Source organism: Simochromis diagramma, unplaced genomic scaffold (assembly GCF_900408965.1).
Source record: "Simochromis diagramma unplaced genomic scaffold, fSimDia1.1 OVJJ01000381.1, whole genome shotgun sequence".
Taxonomy (NCBI): Eukaryota; Metazoa; Chordata; class Actinopteri; order Cichliformes; family Cichlidae; genus Simochromis; species Simochromis diagramma.
The window spans coordinates 476,823-495,094 of record NW_024386737.1 but is presented as its reverse complement, the minus strand read 5'-3'; the positions used below and the strand labels follow the sequence as shown (position 1 = coordinate 495,094).

Sequence of the window (18,272 nt, the reverse complement as noted above, 5' to 3'; positions counted from 1 at the left end):
TGAGTCTGCCCTGGGGCCTCCTCCCGGTGGGACATGCCCGGAACACCACACCCAGGACACCCCGAGGGACACGGTCGAATGCCTTCTCCAAGTCCACAAAACACATGTAGACTGGTTGGGCAAACTCCCATGCACCCTCAAGTATCCTTGAGAGGATAAAGAGCTGGTCCAGTGTTCCGCAACCAGGACGAAAACCGCATTGTTCCTCCTGTATCCGAGGTTTGACTAGCAGACGAACTCTCCTTTTTAGCACCCTGGCATAGACTTTCCCAGGGAGGCTGAAGAGTGTGATCCCCCTGTAGTTGGAACACACCCTCCGGTCTGCCTTCTTAAAGATGGGGACCACCACCCAGGTCTGCCAGTCCACGGGTACTGCCCCTGATCTCCACGCAACATTGTAGAGGCATGCCAACCAGGACAGCCCTACAACGTCCAGAGCCTTCAGGAACTCGGGGAGGACCTCATCAACACCAGGGGCTCTGCCACCAAGGAGTTGTTTAACTGCCTCAGTGACCTCGCCCCCGGAAATTGGCTGGTCATTCCCCTCATCCCCAGACTCTGCTTCCTCCTCGGAAGATGTGTCAGTGGGATTAAGGAGGTCCTCGAAGTATTCCTTCTACCGCCCGACAATTTTCTCAGTCGACGTCAGCAGCGCTCCGCCAGCACTGTACACAGTGCAGTTAGAGCACTGCTTTCCCCTCCTGAGACGCCTGACGGTTTGCCAGAATCTCTTCGAGGCAGTCTAAAAGTCTTTTTCCATGGCCTCTCCGAACTCCTCCCACACCCGAGTTTTTGCTTCAGCTACTGCCCGAGCCACATTCCGCTTGGCCTGTCGATACCTGTCGGCTGCCTCCGGAGTCCCACAGGCTAACCAAGCCCGATAGGACTCCTTCTTCAGCCTGGTGGCTCCCTTCACCTCTGGTGTCCACCATTTGGTTCGGGGATTACTACCATGGCAGGCACCAACCACCTTGCGGCCGCAGCTCAATACAGCAGCTTCGGCAATGGAGACGCTGAACATGGTCCATTTGGACTCAATGTCCCCAGTCTCCCTCGGAATGCTGTTGAAGCTCTGCCGGAGGTGTGCGTTGAAGATCTCGCAGACTGGGGCCTCTGCTAGACGTTCCCAGCACACCCTCACTACGCGTTTAGGTGCACAGGGTCTGTCCAGCGTCCTCCCCCGCCACCTGATCCAACTCACCACCAGGTGGTGATCAGTTGACAGCTCAGCCCCTCTCTTTACCTGAGTGTCCAGAACATATGGCCGCAGGTCTGGTGGTACGATTACAAAATCGATCATCAACCTGCGGCCTAGAGCGTCCTGGTGCCACGTGCACTTATAGACACTCTTATGTTCCAACAAGGTGTTCGTTATGGCCAAACTGTGATTTGCACAGAAGTCCAATAACAAAACACCGCTCGGGTTCAGATCAGGGAGGCCGTTCCTCCTAATCACGCCCCTCCAGGTCTCGCTGTCGTTACCCACGTGAGCATTGAAGTCTCCCAGCAGGACAACAGAGCACCTTCCAGCACCAGTACAGAAAAGTACTGTACAAAGTACAGACCTCAACACAAATGCCTGCAAACATGAATGAAATAAAGCAATGCTGTACATAGCAGTGGACCAAAATTCCTCTGCAATAATGTGAGAGACAGATAAAGTCAAACAGAGTGACGTGAAAACTTTCATGAATGTCTATTGTCATTTCCAAGGGAAATAAGGCTTTGATACCAACTTCTGCAAGCCAGTAAAAACTGAGGTTATCATCATGCAGTCAAAAAGTTTAACACATGTTTGCATGATCAACACATCTCACACCACATATGTAGAATTTCTGACTTAATAGTTTCATTAAACTAGTTAAGCCGACTACAATAATAGCAAGGTATGTTGCAAACACAGCACAGAGGTGATATATGCTACCTGATTAAGTCAATTGTTAAGAATGCAGAGCTTTGACATACCCTTTAATCATAAGATAATAGATCTTTTCACAACCAATGTTTCAGCCCTGCAGCAGATTCGTCTTAAACACAAGTTTCCACAAAGGTAATGTCACAGGCTTGCCAAGCAGACACATCAAATCTGATTTCGTTTCACTTTTCTTTCTCATGAGAGGAAAGAAATTTGCTTTTTAAGCAAGTGAAGCCTCAAAGAGGCTTTGTGAAGTCACGAATACCCTTAAACTCTATAGAGGAGAGGTTATAAAGGAATTTCGGAGTTAGCCAAGAGCTTATCCAGCTTATCCTCTTTATAAAATTCTACCGTCTTCACGTGTAAACTGTATACTGCAGACTTTATAAAAGAAATGTCTTATTTAAATTAACCATGCTGCAAGCACGTCTGCAGAAACGTGAATTACATTAGATGCAAATTGTTTAGTCACAAATCATATGAGAAAATGAACACATGCACTAAAGGTGTTTCTTTCAAAATAAAAGTCTTCTTAGTCTTCTTACAGAGGATAAAGACATCCATTATGTGACGGCACTGGATACAGGTTACACATTAAAAATCTGTGCACTGGCTGGATGCAGGTTTCTCTAGAGTAGCTGTTTTAAGATGGCTATAAAATTCCTTCTTTTCAATACATTTCTACCATATTTGGGTTTAATGAAAATCCTTCAAGAATGTAATTATGTAATTAATTATTTCTATTGTCCACTTTCTAGATCAAGAGTTTATCTTAAGATAGAGAAACTGAATGGTTTGTTTTTCTTTTTTAAAGTGTATTTGTTTTAACTAAAAAGCCTTCAGTAGCCCCTTTAATTCTAGACACCTGTAGCTGAACAATATTATTTTAACAATGTCAGACAATTCTAGTTATTACACAGTTTGAACCCCCGTCCCCTCTATATTATTATTAAATGTTGTTCTTTCCAAAAAGAGCATGCAGTTATTTCATTTTACAAAAGTTAAACAAAAAGGCGGACAAACCCAAGTTTGGGGTAGATTTATAACACCTAGAGAAAATCCCCTGAGGTGGAGTTAGCCATGTGTTTATGCAACACCTCCCTATATAATTCTGCCCAATGTTCAGTTTACGCATTCAGCTGCGGACGCTTATATCATTAAGCTGTAAACAGAATCCATTCACCAGGTGAGTATTTTACATTTAAGTAATTTTACTTTAGAATGAACCTTAGAATACCATAAGAATTTAATTCTGAACACTAATTACTGCATATGTATTTAAACATTGGAAACCATCCTAAAGGTGATGCTGTAAAAAGTATCTAAATATCAATAGAAAAAACGCTGTGTTTCATTTGTTTTTATTTTTGTAGTTTTCTCTCTCTATGTGTGATAGATAGACTGGTGGTCCGTGCAGAGTGTACCCTGTTTCCCTCCCTCTGACAGCTCAGATAGGCTCCAGTTAGAAAAGCCGTTAAAAAAAATGGAGGGATAGATGGTTCCAGATCATGTTAGAGGAATGAAGTTTGCCTTATTAGAAACAATATCTCTTCAGGTTTTTAATGCTGTGGTTGAACACAGGATGAAGAAGAAGCTCATCATTGATGTGGACACTGGGGTGGATGACGCTATGGCCATCATGGTGGCCCTCGCCAACCCTGATGTGGAGATTTTGGGGATCACCTGCTGCCATGGCAACACACCCCTGGAGAACGTCCTCAAGAACACGTTGCGTGTCCTGAAAGTCTGCAATAGGCTGGATGTAAGTTTTGAGCAGAGTGTGGGAGAGCCTTATACATGGATATAGTGACAGATCTGACTGCATGGCTGCATGCTGGATGACATGCTATTAAATGCAACCTACAATACAGATTCCAGTGTATCGTGGCTGCTCAAAGCCTCTGCTGGCCCGCAAACAGCATGCGGGTGATTACCACGGGAAAGACGGGCTGGGGGATGTCCCGGATCCAGATGCTCCAGGCTTGGATCTGCTGCAGAAGACGAAAGCTGTGCAGGCCATGATCAAGCTTGTGAAAGACAATGCTGGAGAGGTGAGTGCTCTGTTAAACATGTTGCTAATGTACTGTAAATAAAATTTAAGAGCAAAATTTTTCTGTGTATGCATGTATTCTATGCATACCAGAATTATTATAGTTTTTGGATTCTCTTTATTTATTTTAATTTTTGTTTTTAATTCAGTTTAGTTCGGCTTAGTTTCTAGAGTGGATTTGCTCATTTCAGTTCAGTTGTTATTAAGTTTTATGTATCTAAAACACAACTCAATGACAACATCGTTTCACTACATGTGCCTTGAATTTGGGATTTTCTTGAAATGGTTTATTTATTTTAAAAAAAGGTAAACATAAAGGTTTACTCTATGTAAATGATCTATTGAATTTCACTAAAAAAGTAAATTTCTAGATAAAAAACCTTTATTTGTAGGGGTTTTGTTCATCCCAAAGCTATGTTATAAATAACAAGAGCACTCCAGTCATCAACACAAATTAGTCTTCTGCCTTCAGGTGATCCTTGTAGCCACTGCTCCCCTCACTAACCTGGCTGTCGCAGTGCAGTTGGACCCTTCCTTGCCAAAAAAGCTGAAGGCGCTCTACATCATGGGGGGAAACATTGAATGTAGGCTTTTATTTACCCTGATGTACTTATTCTATGATTTATGATTTTTTTTTCTATATGAATAATAACAAGAATTGCATTAATAATGTCTGTGTGCAGCCAGAGGTAACACCACAGTGTGTGGAGAGTTTAACTTTGTAGCCGACCCAGAGGCGGCTTACATCGTGTTGGACCGCTACACCTGCCCAACCTACATGGCTACATGGGAGTTCACCTGCAGGAACAGCCTTCCGTGGGTAAGGAAACAGACAAGCTGTACAGCAAGCTGTATGGCTTTACACTAACTGAAATTACATTTAAAATAATATTTGAATATTTGTAATAATGCTGCTGTTGGCTTGACTGAAAATTTCACAGTGATTTAAATTTTCACCCTCAATTTTTCCTCCTGTAGTCTTTCTGTGACACCTGGCTTGCCGAATCTACTCAGAAAGCAGACTTCATGAAAAAGATTTCAAGTCTTTCAAGGACGGTAAGAATGTGCAAATGATATTATTACAATAATTAGAATCCCATCCCCAGAAAGTGTGACAAATTTATATCTTAATACATTTTTGCAAGAAAATATGTTGCAAGAAGCACTGGATCCCCAGGTGCTGCGAATGATGAGGAATTTCTGTTAAACAATTTTGAAGTTTTTTCACCTTTATTAGATAGGCCATGGGAAAAATGAGACAGAACAGCAGAAAGAGAGTGGGGGAAGACAGGCCAAGAGAGCCTCGGATCAAACTAAACCTCAGACTGGTATCGTGTCATGTGTTCACCAGCTCAGCCCAGTGAGCTAAACTGCCACTCCTCCCAGATGAACTTGTCTAAGCAGGATCTTAGTGCTGTGACACAATAATGCCAGGCTTCAACACACTGTGCTGCCAAAAGAATGTTATGACACTTACATACATGTCGTTACACATCCTTGTTCTTTAATTTATAATTTGCTGAAAGGGGGGAGAAGCATAATACATAAGAAACAAAAACTGTCGCACTGATAAAATGATTGAATGATTGCAGCTTTTCTTACAAGGAGTGGTGTAATTCTCACATCAGAAAGGTCGCTCTCCTGATTCAGGTTGTGGGGGCAGAAGCCTGAACAGAGAAGCATAGATTTTCCTACGATCACCACCAATGTTCCCTCTAATTTTTCATGTGTCTGAGCGAACACACAAACTCCCTGAGCGGTCCCTTGGACTACTGTGAGCAACAGCAGACGTGTGCACTGTAGTCACGCCAGCATCAAATCCATCCAAGTCACATGGTTTATTAAAATAATCAAATTACAGCATTTACATTTATGTTAGACTACTTTTAATTAAGTGCTTTAGCCCACTTACAATGAAAATTTAAAAAAAAATCTTGTTCATGACTTGTGTAGCATGTTAACACTGTTGGAAGTAAAAATAACTTGAACTCCAATTTTGAAAACACAACTTTCTATTTTATGATTTTCTGTAAAGCTCTGACTTGTATTATGAGTATGTGTCTGTGGTCTGTGAGAGAGTCTGTAACCCTCTGTCTGCAAAATACAGTATATAATGACCAACGTTGGGCAATGAATTATATAGTTACTTCTTCAAAAAAGTAACTGAGTTATGCAAACAACAAAGTTTTTTGCAGCTGTTTACCTAAAAATGCTGCCAAGGCGTTTTTTTAAATATACATTTCAAACTATTTACAGAACAATCAGCTGTTCTGCATCAAATCTGATGCCACACAATTTGTGCCACTCCAAAAAATAATTCCTGTCCACTATGAGATAAACGAGAACAACAGCCTGATACCTGCAGGCCTGACAACAGGAGATGTATCACTCCTGTAACACCTGTAACATTCAGCAGTCGCCTCATTGTTCTGACACACACAACAAAACTACTGACTACACTACACACTAACTACACAAGATTTGCCCTAAACGTCGCAAATCTGTCACATCTCAAAACACGTCACTCCTAAAACTTCCCTCTTTCCTAAACATCTGTTGCCATATAATTTTTTGATTGGTTGACATGGTACGTTTTTCCACCAATAGGAAAGGGTGGGGGGGGGTTTGGTTTTGTTTTTGCTCACAGGCTTTCCAGCGTTTTCCTTATAAAACACCGTTTCTTCCCACAGTAAATATAAACAACGACAGTATTCAGGAAGAAAACCAAACATTACATATATTTTTTATCATAACTCTGGTTTTACGTGGCCGATCAACACAATTTAAAAACTGGTATAAAGTCCACACTTTTTCCATCATTTGTTCCGTCTGTCCTGCTCACATCTCCAATGGTTGTACACGTTGTCATTAACGTGGCTTCCCTCCACATCAGCCACGCCGCTTTGCTAGCTAAAGCACCGGTGTCGGCGCATAAGGACACTGTCATAGCCTGTCAACCACGTTGATTAGCTGCGTATATACGAATGTGAATCGCATTATTGGCTGGACTATGGGATAAGGTGGCATCGTTCTAATCCCATACGGGAGCAGCCAGTCACTTACTGACTAACACTGCAAAACAGAAATGTTAAAGTATTAATTTTAATTTCAATTCAGGTTAGATTTTTTTTCTGTGCGCAAGGCAGATTTTCTGTGCGCAGAGACCGTGCCAGCAGTGCGCAATTGCGCACGCACGCAGCTTAGAGGGAACATTGATCAACACCATAGAAAACCAAACTACCATTGTATACAGTGTGAGAAGAGCACAACTTACCCCTCTTGAGTTGTCTGATGGTTAGCTTTGAACCTGACCAAAATTCTCATTCAATGGTATCTTCCATGCACTCCTGGCTGGTACAGCCTTCCACCCATCCAGGTCACACTGCTCTCCAAATAAGTGGTTAAATCCCCCAGCAGAGCAATTACGTCCCTAGATGTAACACTCTTCAACCCAACCAGTGACTCCAAGAAATCTGGGTTACTCTACTGGCTTGTGGCACATAGCCAGATTGATGTGCCAGGACGTCCACTTCCAAATTCTAAACTGACATTTAAATGGTGTTAATAAGCTAACAAGACCAAAGGTTTTGCATTATACTCCCCAAGGTCTCTCAACTATACAAGGGTAACCACAGAGTGTGAAAAGAGGAGTCTACAGGTGTTGGTTGAAGCCCTCTAGTGGCAACTTTTTTTGTTTAGACCTTGGTCCTCCACTGGCTTACAGATAATCACCAGTGTTGGGCAAGTTACTTTAAATTAGTAACTTAGTTACATTACTAGTTCAAAAGTAACTCAGTTACTTCAAGTTACTCGTTACTTTCAAAGTAACTAGTTACTAGGGAAAGTAACTTTGGTTTTACTCAGAATTCTCTTGTTAATGTGTTGCTTCCGTAACTGGATACCCAGCAAGATTGTCAGTCCTCTAGCTTGCTTACTTGCCACAAGTGCACTGTGCCACGTACCAATAGAAAGGAAAAAATAATGTGCATATTTCCACGAGAGAAATCCCACGCCTGGACCGTCGTTGACCGCCGCCATGATTCTAGCCTACTAGGGACGGGTGGAAACTCTAATAATTAACCTTATGAACAAAATAAAGTTCAACATCAACATCATAGCACCACCCAGCTGTATAGAAACTCCGTCATGCTAGCTAGTACCCAGTACAAAAAAGTCAGCACAACGAAAACAAACTACAACTAAACTTGGTTCATATCTGACCCAGATAGACTGCAGGTCATAACTTCTTACCTGAAGTTCAGTTCACCTGACACTCGGACCGGCGGCCACCTCGGGTCTCTGCTCCTCCTGCCTCCCCTTTCCCTCATCCACCTGCTGGCCTCCACCACTTGCTAATGTTACTGAATCTGTTGACGCTCCATGATAGCCACCGCAAGAAGTAACGAATAACGACCCTATCTAAATCCCAGTAACGATTAACGCGTTCCTGATTTTGGCATAATAACTAGTTACCATGCTCGTTACCACAATAATAACGTAGTTACTGTAACGCGTTACTTAATAACGTGTTAGTCCCTACTAGGGATGGGTATTGATAAGATTTTCACAATTCCGATTCCATTTTCAATTCTGTTTAACGATTCGATTCTTTATCGATTCTCTTATCGATTCTTATTTTTTTTAAAAAGGAGAACACTAAGGTCGATTAGCTTAGAAATTTGTTTTATATCTTCTCTTTGAACAAGATAGAAATTTAGGAGTAACATGGCCTTACAAACCCAACAGTGAGATCTTAAGAGATCCACAGCCTATGGCTCTTCCATGGGGTGTCACAGGGTCCCCAGGAAAAAAAATTGTAAATGTAAAATAATAAAATAAATATTCTTCTGTAGCAATAACAAAGTATAACAAATTATTCTGTAGCAATTACACAAGAATTCCCAGTAATGTTCCTGCCTACAATTAAACATTCACTTACCAAAGTGAAATCGGGGGCATCTGCTGTGGCAAATGGGTGCAAGCCTCTGACCACAAACTTAGTCACTGCTCAGTGACATTTGTCTATCCTGGCCTGAAAGGAGACGCTACCGGTAGACTGCAGTGAGAACTGCCAGCATCTGAGCCAGCACAGTAATGGCAGGTTTTGTAATAAGGCAGATCGCGCTAACATAATATGCACTGTTAGTTGATTATTTACCTGCCGCATTAACGGGAGAGGACGTGCAAACATTACCACTGCTGCTGGGTTGAGATTCACGAGTCCGGAGCGGAATTAAAAACACGACATTCATTTAAGGTCATCGCGTGTTTTGTGAGCAAATGCTTTTGCATATTCGTAGTGTTTCCTCCCTTAAATGAAATTCTACTTTACAAGTATTGCAAGTTGTCCTGTTGTCATCCGTTCTCGTAAAGTATGACCAAACTTTTGAGCGTTTGAGCCGCTTAGGCGCCATGTTTCCTGCCAGGTAAATGACGCTCCGCAACGTGGTGACGTCATTCGGGGCGACTGGAATCGATAAGGGAATCGTTTGCAAAAATGCCAAACAATTCCAAGGAATTGAAACAGTTTGAACCGGTTCTCAACAAGAACCGGGTTTCGATACCCATCCCTAGTCCCTACACTGATAATCACAAAATGTCTAAATACCTGTGATGTACTGATTTGACAGAAAGCCCAATCAGCTGACTATAAGAAGGAGATTACTGCAGGAACTGGTTTCAATTCCTGTGACGTCTATGCCTTAGCTGCTGCCATCGATGATACATTGATAACTGAGAGCGAAGAGGTAAGCAACTCCTGATTTTTATCAGGTTAAGTAAAATTTCAAGTATTGTTTAACAGTTTCTTGTGTTTCTCCTTCAGGTTGCGGTGGCAGTGGAGTTGGAGGGGACCTACACCCGAGGCATGATGGTGGTGGACTACATCCAGAAGCTGAAGAAAGACCATAAAGCCATCATCATGAAGAAAGTTGACTTGGAAAAGTTAAAGAAAATGTTGACCAATGCACTCAAATAGAATGTTTCTATGCATGCTGAATGCTTGAGTTTGGTTCATAACAAGAAATAAAAACTGATTTTTTTTCTCTTTGAAAAAGAGCACACCCAGTTGCTGGTGCCTAAAAGCTGCTGGGAGTTGATTTTCCAGGTCGCTCACTATAACCCCACGGTGAATAATGGTCCAGTTTTCATGGCCAAGCATGTGGGCTTATGTCTCTGTGGTGTCAGCTGTTGAACCAGCCAGCCATTCCAAAAGTGCCTTTATGCCTATTGCTGTTAATGGAGGTCCCGTTTGAGTTCACTGACATGGACCTTATTGGGCCATTTTATCAAAGTGCACAAGGATATCACTTTGTATTTGTTCTAGTCGATTATGCGGCATATTATGCGGATATCCAGAGGCAGTGCTGCTGCGCACCATTTCTGCAAAGAGTGCGGCGCAGGCACTTTTCAGGTCATCTCCCACATCGGCATCCTGAAAGATATACTGACTGACCGGGGAACTTTATTCATGTCTCACACACTGAAAGAGCTATACAAATTACTGGGCATTAATCTGTTCAGACCAGCATCTACCACCTTGAGATTGATGGATTGGTGGAGCGGCTGAATAAGACTTTAAAGTCCAGTCCTCCACTCATGAGGATGAACGCAATTGGGATCTCTGGTTAGACCCTCTGTTGTTTGCAGTGTAGGAGGTGCCCCATGCCTCCACGGAATTTTCTCACTTTGAGTTGTTGTTCAACAGGAAGCCACGAGGCTTGTTGGACTTGAATAAAGAAAACTGGGAGGAAGGTCTGAGCCCACCTAATAATTAGATTCAATAGGTTCTGGGCCTGAGAGCAAAGCTGCACATGTTGGGGAGGTAATCAAGAGAGAATTTGCTCCAGGCCCAGGAATGACAGCAGCACAACAGAGGTGCTATTCATAGGCAATTTTCACCGGAAGATGCTTGTATTGCTAACTTTTTTTCAGCGCAAAGTTACTTGCAAAGTGGCAAGAACCCTTCATGGTCACAGGGCGAGTGAGGGACGTAGACTATGAAGTGGTACGGTCGGACAGGGGAGGAGCCACCCAAATATATCACCTTAACCTTCTTAAACCTTCAATAAGATGTGACTGGCCCAGCAGAACTCCATAATATCACTAAAAGAGGAGTGCCAGAAGCAGATGTTAGCTGCTGCTAACATTGTTGCTCTTAACTCCATAGACCTCCTGAATGCTGTGAATTAGGCTCGGGTCAGGGCTAGCGTCACCAAGCCCAAACCTGTCTCACAAGATGTAAAAGATTTTGGTCAAACTGTGCAATCCTCAGAAACACTGTTAAGCGCCAGGAGCTACATCTCAGATTCTACAGGCCTCAGTTAGTATGTTGAATGTTAAACTTCATGACAGTATAATTAGAAAACAACCAAACAATTATGTCTTTTATAGAAGGATTACGAGAAAAAAAACTTTTCTCTAAAAAGAGCATGGCAGCATAGCTTACGTTTCTTCTTGAACAATGTGCTTTGCACAGATGAAACCAGATTGGAGACGTTTGGCCATTATGCACAGAGTCAAATAAAAAACAATCCAAACATATCAGCACAAATAACTCATGTCAAGAATGGTGATAGAGGGGTAATGACCTTCGCTTATTTTGCAGCCACAGGACCTGAGTATCTTACAGTCGGTGAGTTAAACATTATTCTAGAGTCAAGACACAAGTTTCTATAAAGTGAGAGTAATTGGCTTCCCAAATACTTGGCAAGCACAGATACATCAATTATGATCTTCAAGTTTTTTCTTCCTTCTCATGAGAGGCGGAATTACAATTTAAGTGCTCTACACCGCAGAGGTTATGAAGGAATTCCCACCTCCCACTGGGCAGAGTTAGCCAAAAGCTAATGCAGCCTCTCTCTAAGTAATTCTATCCACTCTTCAGATCACAGCATTCAGCTGCAGTGGCTCATATCAGTAAGCTGTAAACATCTGTCAGAATCCATTCACCAGGTGAGCATTATACATTTCATCTTAGAATCTCACTATACTGTGAAACTTAGAGTAACATTAGAATGCAATTCTGAACACTGAATAGTGCATACATTATAACACTGAAAACTAGCCTAAAGGCAAAGGTGTAAAAGGGATCTAAAGTATATTCTCGTGCCTTGGCCGTAAAACCCGTTGAAGGAGTCTTTCATTGGTATTTCATGTTCATATTTTGGAATTACTATAAACATAAGGTTGTTCTACAAGTAAAAGCTTATGACAATGTGAAAAGAAAAACACAGGATGAAGAAGAAACTCATCATTGATGTGGACACTGGGGTGGATGACGCTATGGCCATCATGGTGGCCCTCGCCAACCCTGATGTGGAGATTTTGGGGATCACCTGCTGCCATGGCAACACACCCCTGGAGAACGTCCTCAAGAAAACGCTGCGTGTCCTGAAAGTCTGCAATAGGCTGGATGTAAGTTTTGAGCAGAGTGTGGGAGAGCCTTATACATGGATATGGTGACAGATCTGACTGCATGGCTGCATGCTGGATGACCTGCTATTAAATGCAACCTACAATACAGATTCCAGTGTATCGTGGCTGCTCAAAGCCTCTGCTGGCCCGCAAACAGCATGCGGGTGATTACCACGGGAAAGACGGGCTGGGGGATGTCCCGGATCCAGATGCTCCAGGCTTGGATCTGCTGTTAGATGGCTTTGTCAAACCTGTCTGGGGAAGTGGAATGGTTTTATTATCTAAATGCATCTATCAGACTCATATTCTGTAAATGTTTTGTGGCTTGGTTCAGTGACAACATTGTATCAATAGAGGTGCCTTGACGTTTCCATTTTCTTAAAATGGTGTAATGGTGATGTGGCGTTCAAATTAATTGAACTCTAACACATGAAATCACATCACCTGACCAATAGTGAGCTGCCTTCATTGATGGTACATTTGCTTCCTCTTTACATATGCACACGAAAAATTCTATATAAACTTTCATCTTAGTAAAGCACAAATTTCTCCGACTGAAAAAGTGTCTCAACACATTTTTATTTAAAAAAAGAAGATGCATATGTTATAATGTTATAATTATGTCATAAATAACAAGAGCACACCAGTTATCAACACAACTCTGTCTTCTGCCTTCAGGTGATCCTCGTAGCCACTGCCCCCCTCACTAACCTGGCTGTCGCAGTGCAGTTGGACCCTTCCTTGCCAAAAAAGCTTAAGGCACTCTACATCATGGGGGGGAAACACTGAATGTAGGCTTTTATTTACTCTGTTGTATCTTTTCAGTGATTTATGTGTTTATGTATCTATTTTAATAATAACAAGAACTGTAAAATGTTTGTGTGCAGCCAGAGGTAACACCTGCCCAATCTACATCTCCACCTGGGAGTTCACCTGCAGGAACAGCCTGTCATGGGTGAGGAGAGAAACAAACTGAACAGAACTTAAGCATACTTCCTGTATGCTTAAGTTCTGTTACAATCAACAATTATACTGTTTTAAAGGTTTGACACTGACAGAAATGACATTTAAAATAATATTTGAATGGATGCAATGACAGTATTTCTGACTGGGTAAGCAGAATGTTGCACAGGCAGACTGCATGGCTAGATGCTTGTTCTTATACAGCCATGGAAAATAGTGGCCCATGGTGGTGGTGGGGTTATGGACAATGAACATGAGTGCATTTTATTGTTGGCATTTTGAATGCACAGAGATACCGTGTCGAGATCCTTGAGACCATCGTTGTGCCATTTATCCATGACCATAACCTCACGTTACAGCATGATAATGCATGGCCCCATATTGCAAGAATATGCACACAATTCCTTGGAAGCTGAAAACATCCCATACTTGCATGGCCAGCATACTCACCAGACATGTCACCCATTGAGCATGTTTGGGACGCTCGGCGTATATGACAGTGTGTTCCAGTTCCTCCCAATATTCAGCAACTTTGCACAAGTATTGAAGAGGAGTGGACCTACGTTCCACAGCACACAATCAACAACCTGATCAACTCTATGCCCATTGCACACCATTTACCTCACAAGGTGCAACACATCTCCATTAGATGTGTTGCACCTTGTGAGGCAAATGGTGGTCACACCAGATACTGACTGGTTTTGCGACATCTGCAGCATTGTGCTGTGTGATCAAACTGCATATTTCAGAGTGGCCTTTTATTGTGGGCAGTCTAAGGCAGCGGTCTCCAACCTTTTTTGCGCCACGGACCGGTTTATGCCACATACATTATTTTCACGGACCGGCCTTTAAGGTGTCGCGGATAAATACAACAAAATAAAACTAGTACCGGTACCGAAAAAAAGAAAATTTATTCATAACACACGTGAAAAGACCCAGGAAAACCGAGTTAACGATAAAAACGATAACAAAATAACGCTGAAAACCGATAAAAACCCTGAAAACCATACATTTCACACCTGAGCCTCAACTCTCGCGGCCCGGTACCAAACGACTCACGGACCGCTGGGTTGGGGACCGCTGATCTAAGGCACACCTGTATGGGGCGCCATTTGTAAAGTGAAACATGCTGAAATTAACGGCAACATTTTTCCACATTTAGCTCAAAACTTTGCAAAAACATGTTTGTTTTTTTCGATTCATTTTTTTACAGCATGGGGTAAAATATTTGTTACTTTTCATATTTAAAACACAATTTTAAATGTTAAATCTAAATGTTAAATCTAAATGCTAAATCTAAATATTAAATTGAAATCTAAATGTAAATGTTAAATCTAAATATTATATTTAAATCTAAATGTAAATGTTAAACCTAAATATTATATTTAAATCTAAATGTAAAATATTAAATCTAAATGTTAAATGTTAAACCTAACTGTTAAATGTTAAATCTAAATGTTAAATCTAAATGTTACAGGAAACTAAATGTTTAGCTAACATGCAAATTAATTATACGGATCAACGGAAATACCAAAATGAAAGCTTTACAAAACCTGCAAGGGCTGGTAGGCAAGAAGTGAAGCCGCTCATGGCGGTGAGAAGTGACCATCTGGGGAGAGCAGACACAATCTGACTACTACCAGCACACTTTTGCACCGGAGGTTTTCGTAAAGCTTTCATTTTGGCATTTCCGTTGATCTGTACAATTAATTTGCATGTTAGCTAAATATTTAGTTTCCTGTAACATTTAGATTTAACATTTAACATTTAGATTTAACATTTAACATTTAGATTTAACATTTAGATTTAGATTTAAATATATTATTTAGATTTAACATTTAGATTTAACATTTAACATTTAGATTTAACATTTAACATTTAGATTTAACATTTAGATTTAGATTTAAATATATTATTTAGATTTAACATTTAGATTTAACATGTAAAATTGTGGTTAAATTTGAAAAGTTACAAACATTTTACTAAATATTGTAAAAAATGACTTGAAAAACATGTTTTTGTAAGGTTTTGAGCTAGATGTGGAAAAATGTTGCCATTAATTTCAGCATGTTTCACTTTACAAACGGCACCCCATACACCTGTGCCATATTCATGCTGTCTAATCAGTACCTTGACAAGCCACACCTGTGAGGTGGCATAGATGTTCATGGCAAACAAGAAGTTCTCACTAACACAGATTAAGACAGATTTGTGAACAATATTTGATGGGTCCTTTGTGTATGTAGAAAATGTTTCAGCTCATGAAAAATGGGAGCAAAAACAAAAGTGTTGCATTTATATTTTTGTTCAGTGTAGTATAACTACACATCATGGTGTGAGATTAATTTTCCGTAGAGGCTGAATAAACTCAGTAAGCCAAACTCAACACTACTCTCTATTAATTTTCTCTCTTTATAAAATACCAGAGGCAAGATTAGATGTTATAATTAGGTGATGAAAATGTGAAACAGACATAGCGGTAAAATATTAGCATTGTAACTATTTACTTAACATTTGCGAAAACTATGTTTTGTAAAATTTCAATACCTGTAAGGTTGTGGGGTTTTTTTTAAGTGCTATTACCTTTTCACATGTAGTTTAATTCATCTGCAGTTTTTCAGTTTTTTCATGAGAGATTACCTAGTCAATCCAGCTCAGGTAAATGGACTGGGGGGTTTTCTACTGTACTTGAGCACTCGTAGCAATTTATACAACATGGCTCATTCACCTATTCACACACAAAAACAGTAAAGTGGAAAAATGTTGACTGGTCCTGATGTTTGCAGTGATATTCAGATAGTAGGGTCAGATTTAGGTGTAAACGACATGAAAGTGTGGATCAACTACGAATATGGACTAAAACAGGGGTGTCAAACTCAAATACACAGTGGGCCAAAATTCAAAACTGGAACAAAGTCGCGGGCTAACGTTAATATTTATTGGAAAAAAAAAATCTTCCTCCAGATTTAAGAATGAATCTTTTCTTATGGACTCAAATAAGTTTTGCTGGAAAACTGAATATGGAACAAGCAAAGCTTAATACTAAACAATATATATATTAGCTGTATAATACCAGTAGGCCAGCTCTAATAGTAATTTGGTATGGCCCGCGGGCCAGAGTTTGACACCTATGGACTAAAATGTATCATACTGTTGTTGGTATAATGGTGTGAAACAATTTCAACACTTTGGGCTCCTTGATACCAACTGAGCTTCATTTGAATGCTGCAACCTACCTGGGTACTGTTGCTGACCACATCCATCCCTTCAGCACTACAGAATCAGAATCAGAATACTTTATTAATCCCAAAGGAAATTAGGGCGTGTACAGTGTACTCATTTTCTGATTGCTACTTCTAACAGGATGACAAATAATGTTTGGGTTTTTGTTTTTTTTTAATCTTTTGTGTGAAACATTGCTTAAAGAATTTAAAGCACACGACTTTAGAACGACTCTTTTATTTTGAAAAAGAAATATTTTTAAGTCACTTGAAGCTCTGGCTGAAACACAGTCACCTCCAGTTCCATGTATTTTTCTTGAACTCCTTTTTATAAATTAGAGTGGTTTATTATGCATGCAATACCGCATTAGCCGCTTAGATTTTCTTCTTCCACAGAAAAAAAAACAGAGAGAAACACAAAAATCCGCTAAAAGTCCAGATGAAGCTGCTTGGAAAAGGGTGTTTGGAGAAGCCACAGCATGAAGCGATGTACACAGTTTGCGGTTGCATAGTACAGTACATGAAGTTCCTCATTTTAAAACAGCATGCCGTCTTGTATTGCACATTACTGAAACTTTGTATACTGGACCTTGCTGTTGTCCCACACGGGTTGACTTCGTCTTATTTCAGCACATGTATACAGCAAATCGCATCTCAAAGACATTATGTACATTTATCTCTTATAAAAATAATTGACAGCAAATATTCATGTATTATTTTTCTACTGGAATAAATGTTTATTCTTTTACTTCCTCGCTCTTTTTTGTGTTTTATATTATACCAAAGAAAATCTTCTCTACACGTCCTGTGTTTTGTGGTCACCTGGAGATTTAGTCAGAGAAAAAAAAAATCAATCAAAGATGAATTTTGCTTGCAGAGAAACTTTTGCTGACACATAAAGTCAGAAGGAACAAAGAAAAGCAGGTCTGGAGGTCTGTGAGTGAAAGTGGCATTATTTCATTCTTACATTTCTCTTCATAAAGAGAGCAATGGTGGGACGCTGGTCAGGAAATCCCTTCTGATTGTCTCAAGCAGCCCAGCTCAGCATTGGTTGGTTTGATTTTGAATGGTAAATGTCTCGCTGTTCAATCAACCAATGGATTTTATGCTATGGGGCACAATGAGACAGATAAGCTGCTTGTAAACAGTAGTTTTATGCACTCTTTTCCCATTTAGATAACATGGAAATAACCAGGAAACCAAGGCAAACAAACAATCTGTGCCTTTATCCCAGATTCACATTGTAGGAACAGCTGCTCAATAACCACTGTAGTTTTTGCTTACTCATTTGTGCTATTCAATTTGTTTCATAAATTATTTATTTCTGCACTTTTATCCAGATCTATGCAAAGTGATCCACTGCACCTTCTTTTACATTTAAATCCATTTATAAGAGCTGCTTAAAATCAGGGAAAGTCAAATTATATCACGTCAGCCTCCTTTTCTAAAAAAAAAAAAAAAAAACCCCAAATGATCTAATCAAGCCTCCCAACAGCTCAAAACTGTTTCAGGCTGTAGAACTGTTGGGGACTGTTAAATATCTCTTGTATGGGTCGTGGTTCATGTCTAGATTTTGAATATTCAAATAAAGAATAAAGATGCTACAGTTTGAAGAAGTTCCTCCTGACCGGCTGAAGTGCATATCATCAAGATTTAGTAAAGCTAATGTCCTATGTTGGACAACTCTGCATCTCACAAGCAACCAAAG

General features: G+C 40.6%; 2 protein-coding genes across 2 annotated transcripts in view; both read left to right on the top strand.

The window, feature by feature from the left end:
- The first annotated feature begins 2,917 nt into the window (after positions 1 to 2,917).
- Positions 2,918 to 10,020, top strand: LOC120718996 (inosine-uridine preferring nucleoside hydrolase-like). The gene is made up of 8 exons (XM_040007854.1): positions 2,918 to 3,101; positions 3,497 to 3,677; positions 3,787 to 3,966; positions 4,438 to 4,549; positions 4,649 to 4,785; positions 4,944 to 5,021; positions 9,596 to 9,712; positions 9,790 to 10,020. Exons 1-8 carry the CDS (start codon positions 3,034 to 3,036, stop codon positions 9,940 to 9,942), a joined length of 1,026 nt encoding a protein of 341 aa, XP_039863788.1. The 5' UTR covers positions 2,918 to 3,033; the 3' UTR covers positions 9,943 to 10,020.
- A 118-nt stretch (positions 10,021 to 10,138) lies between these two features.
- The window catches only part of LOC120720697 (uncharacterized protein in ribF 3'region-like), an 11,009-nt gene continuing 2,875 nt past the window's right edge, over positions 10,139 to 18,272 (top strand). The window contains exons 1-7 of the mRNA XM_040010500.1: positions 10,139 to 11,598; positions 11,851 to 11,918; positions 12,190 to 12,380; positions 12,490 to 12,689; positions 12,836 to 12,854; positions 13,059 to 13,171; positions 13,268 to 13,335. Coding sequence (XP_039866434.1) covers positions 12,201 to 12,380; positions 12,490 to 12,689; positions 12,836 to 12,854; positions 13,059 to 13,169 — 510 coding nt within the window. The 5' untranslated portion in view covers positions 10,139 to 11,598; positions 11,851 to 11,918; positions 12,190 to 12,200 and the 3' untranslated portion in view covers positions 13,170 to 13,171; positions 13,268 to 13,335. The remainder of the gene's footprint in view (positions 11,599 to 11,850; positions 11,919 to 12,189; positions 12,381 to 12,489; positions 12,690 to 12,835; positions 12,855 to 13,058; positions 13,172 to 13,267; positions 13,336 to 18,272) is intronic.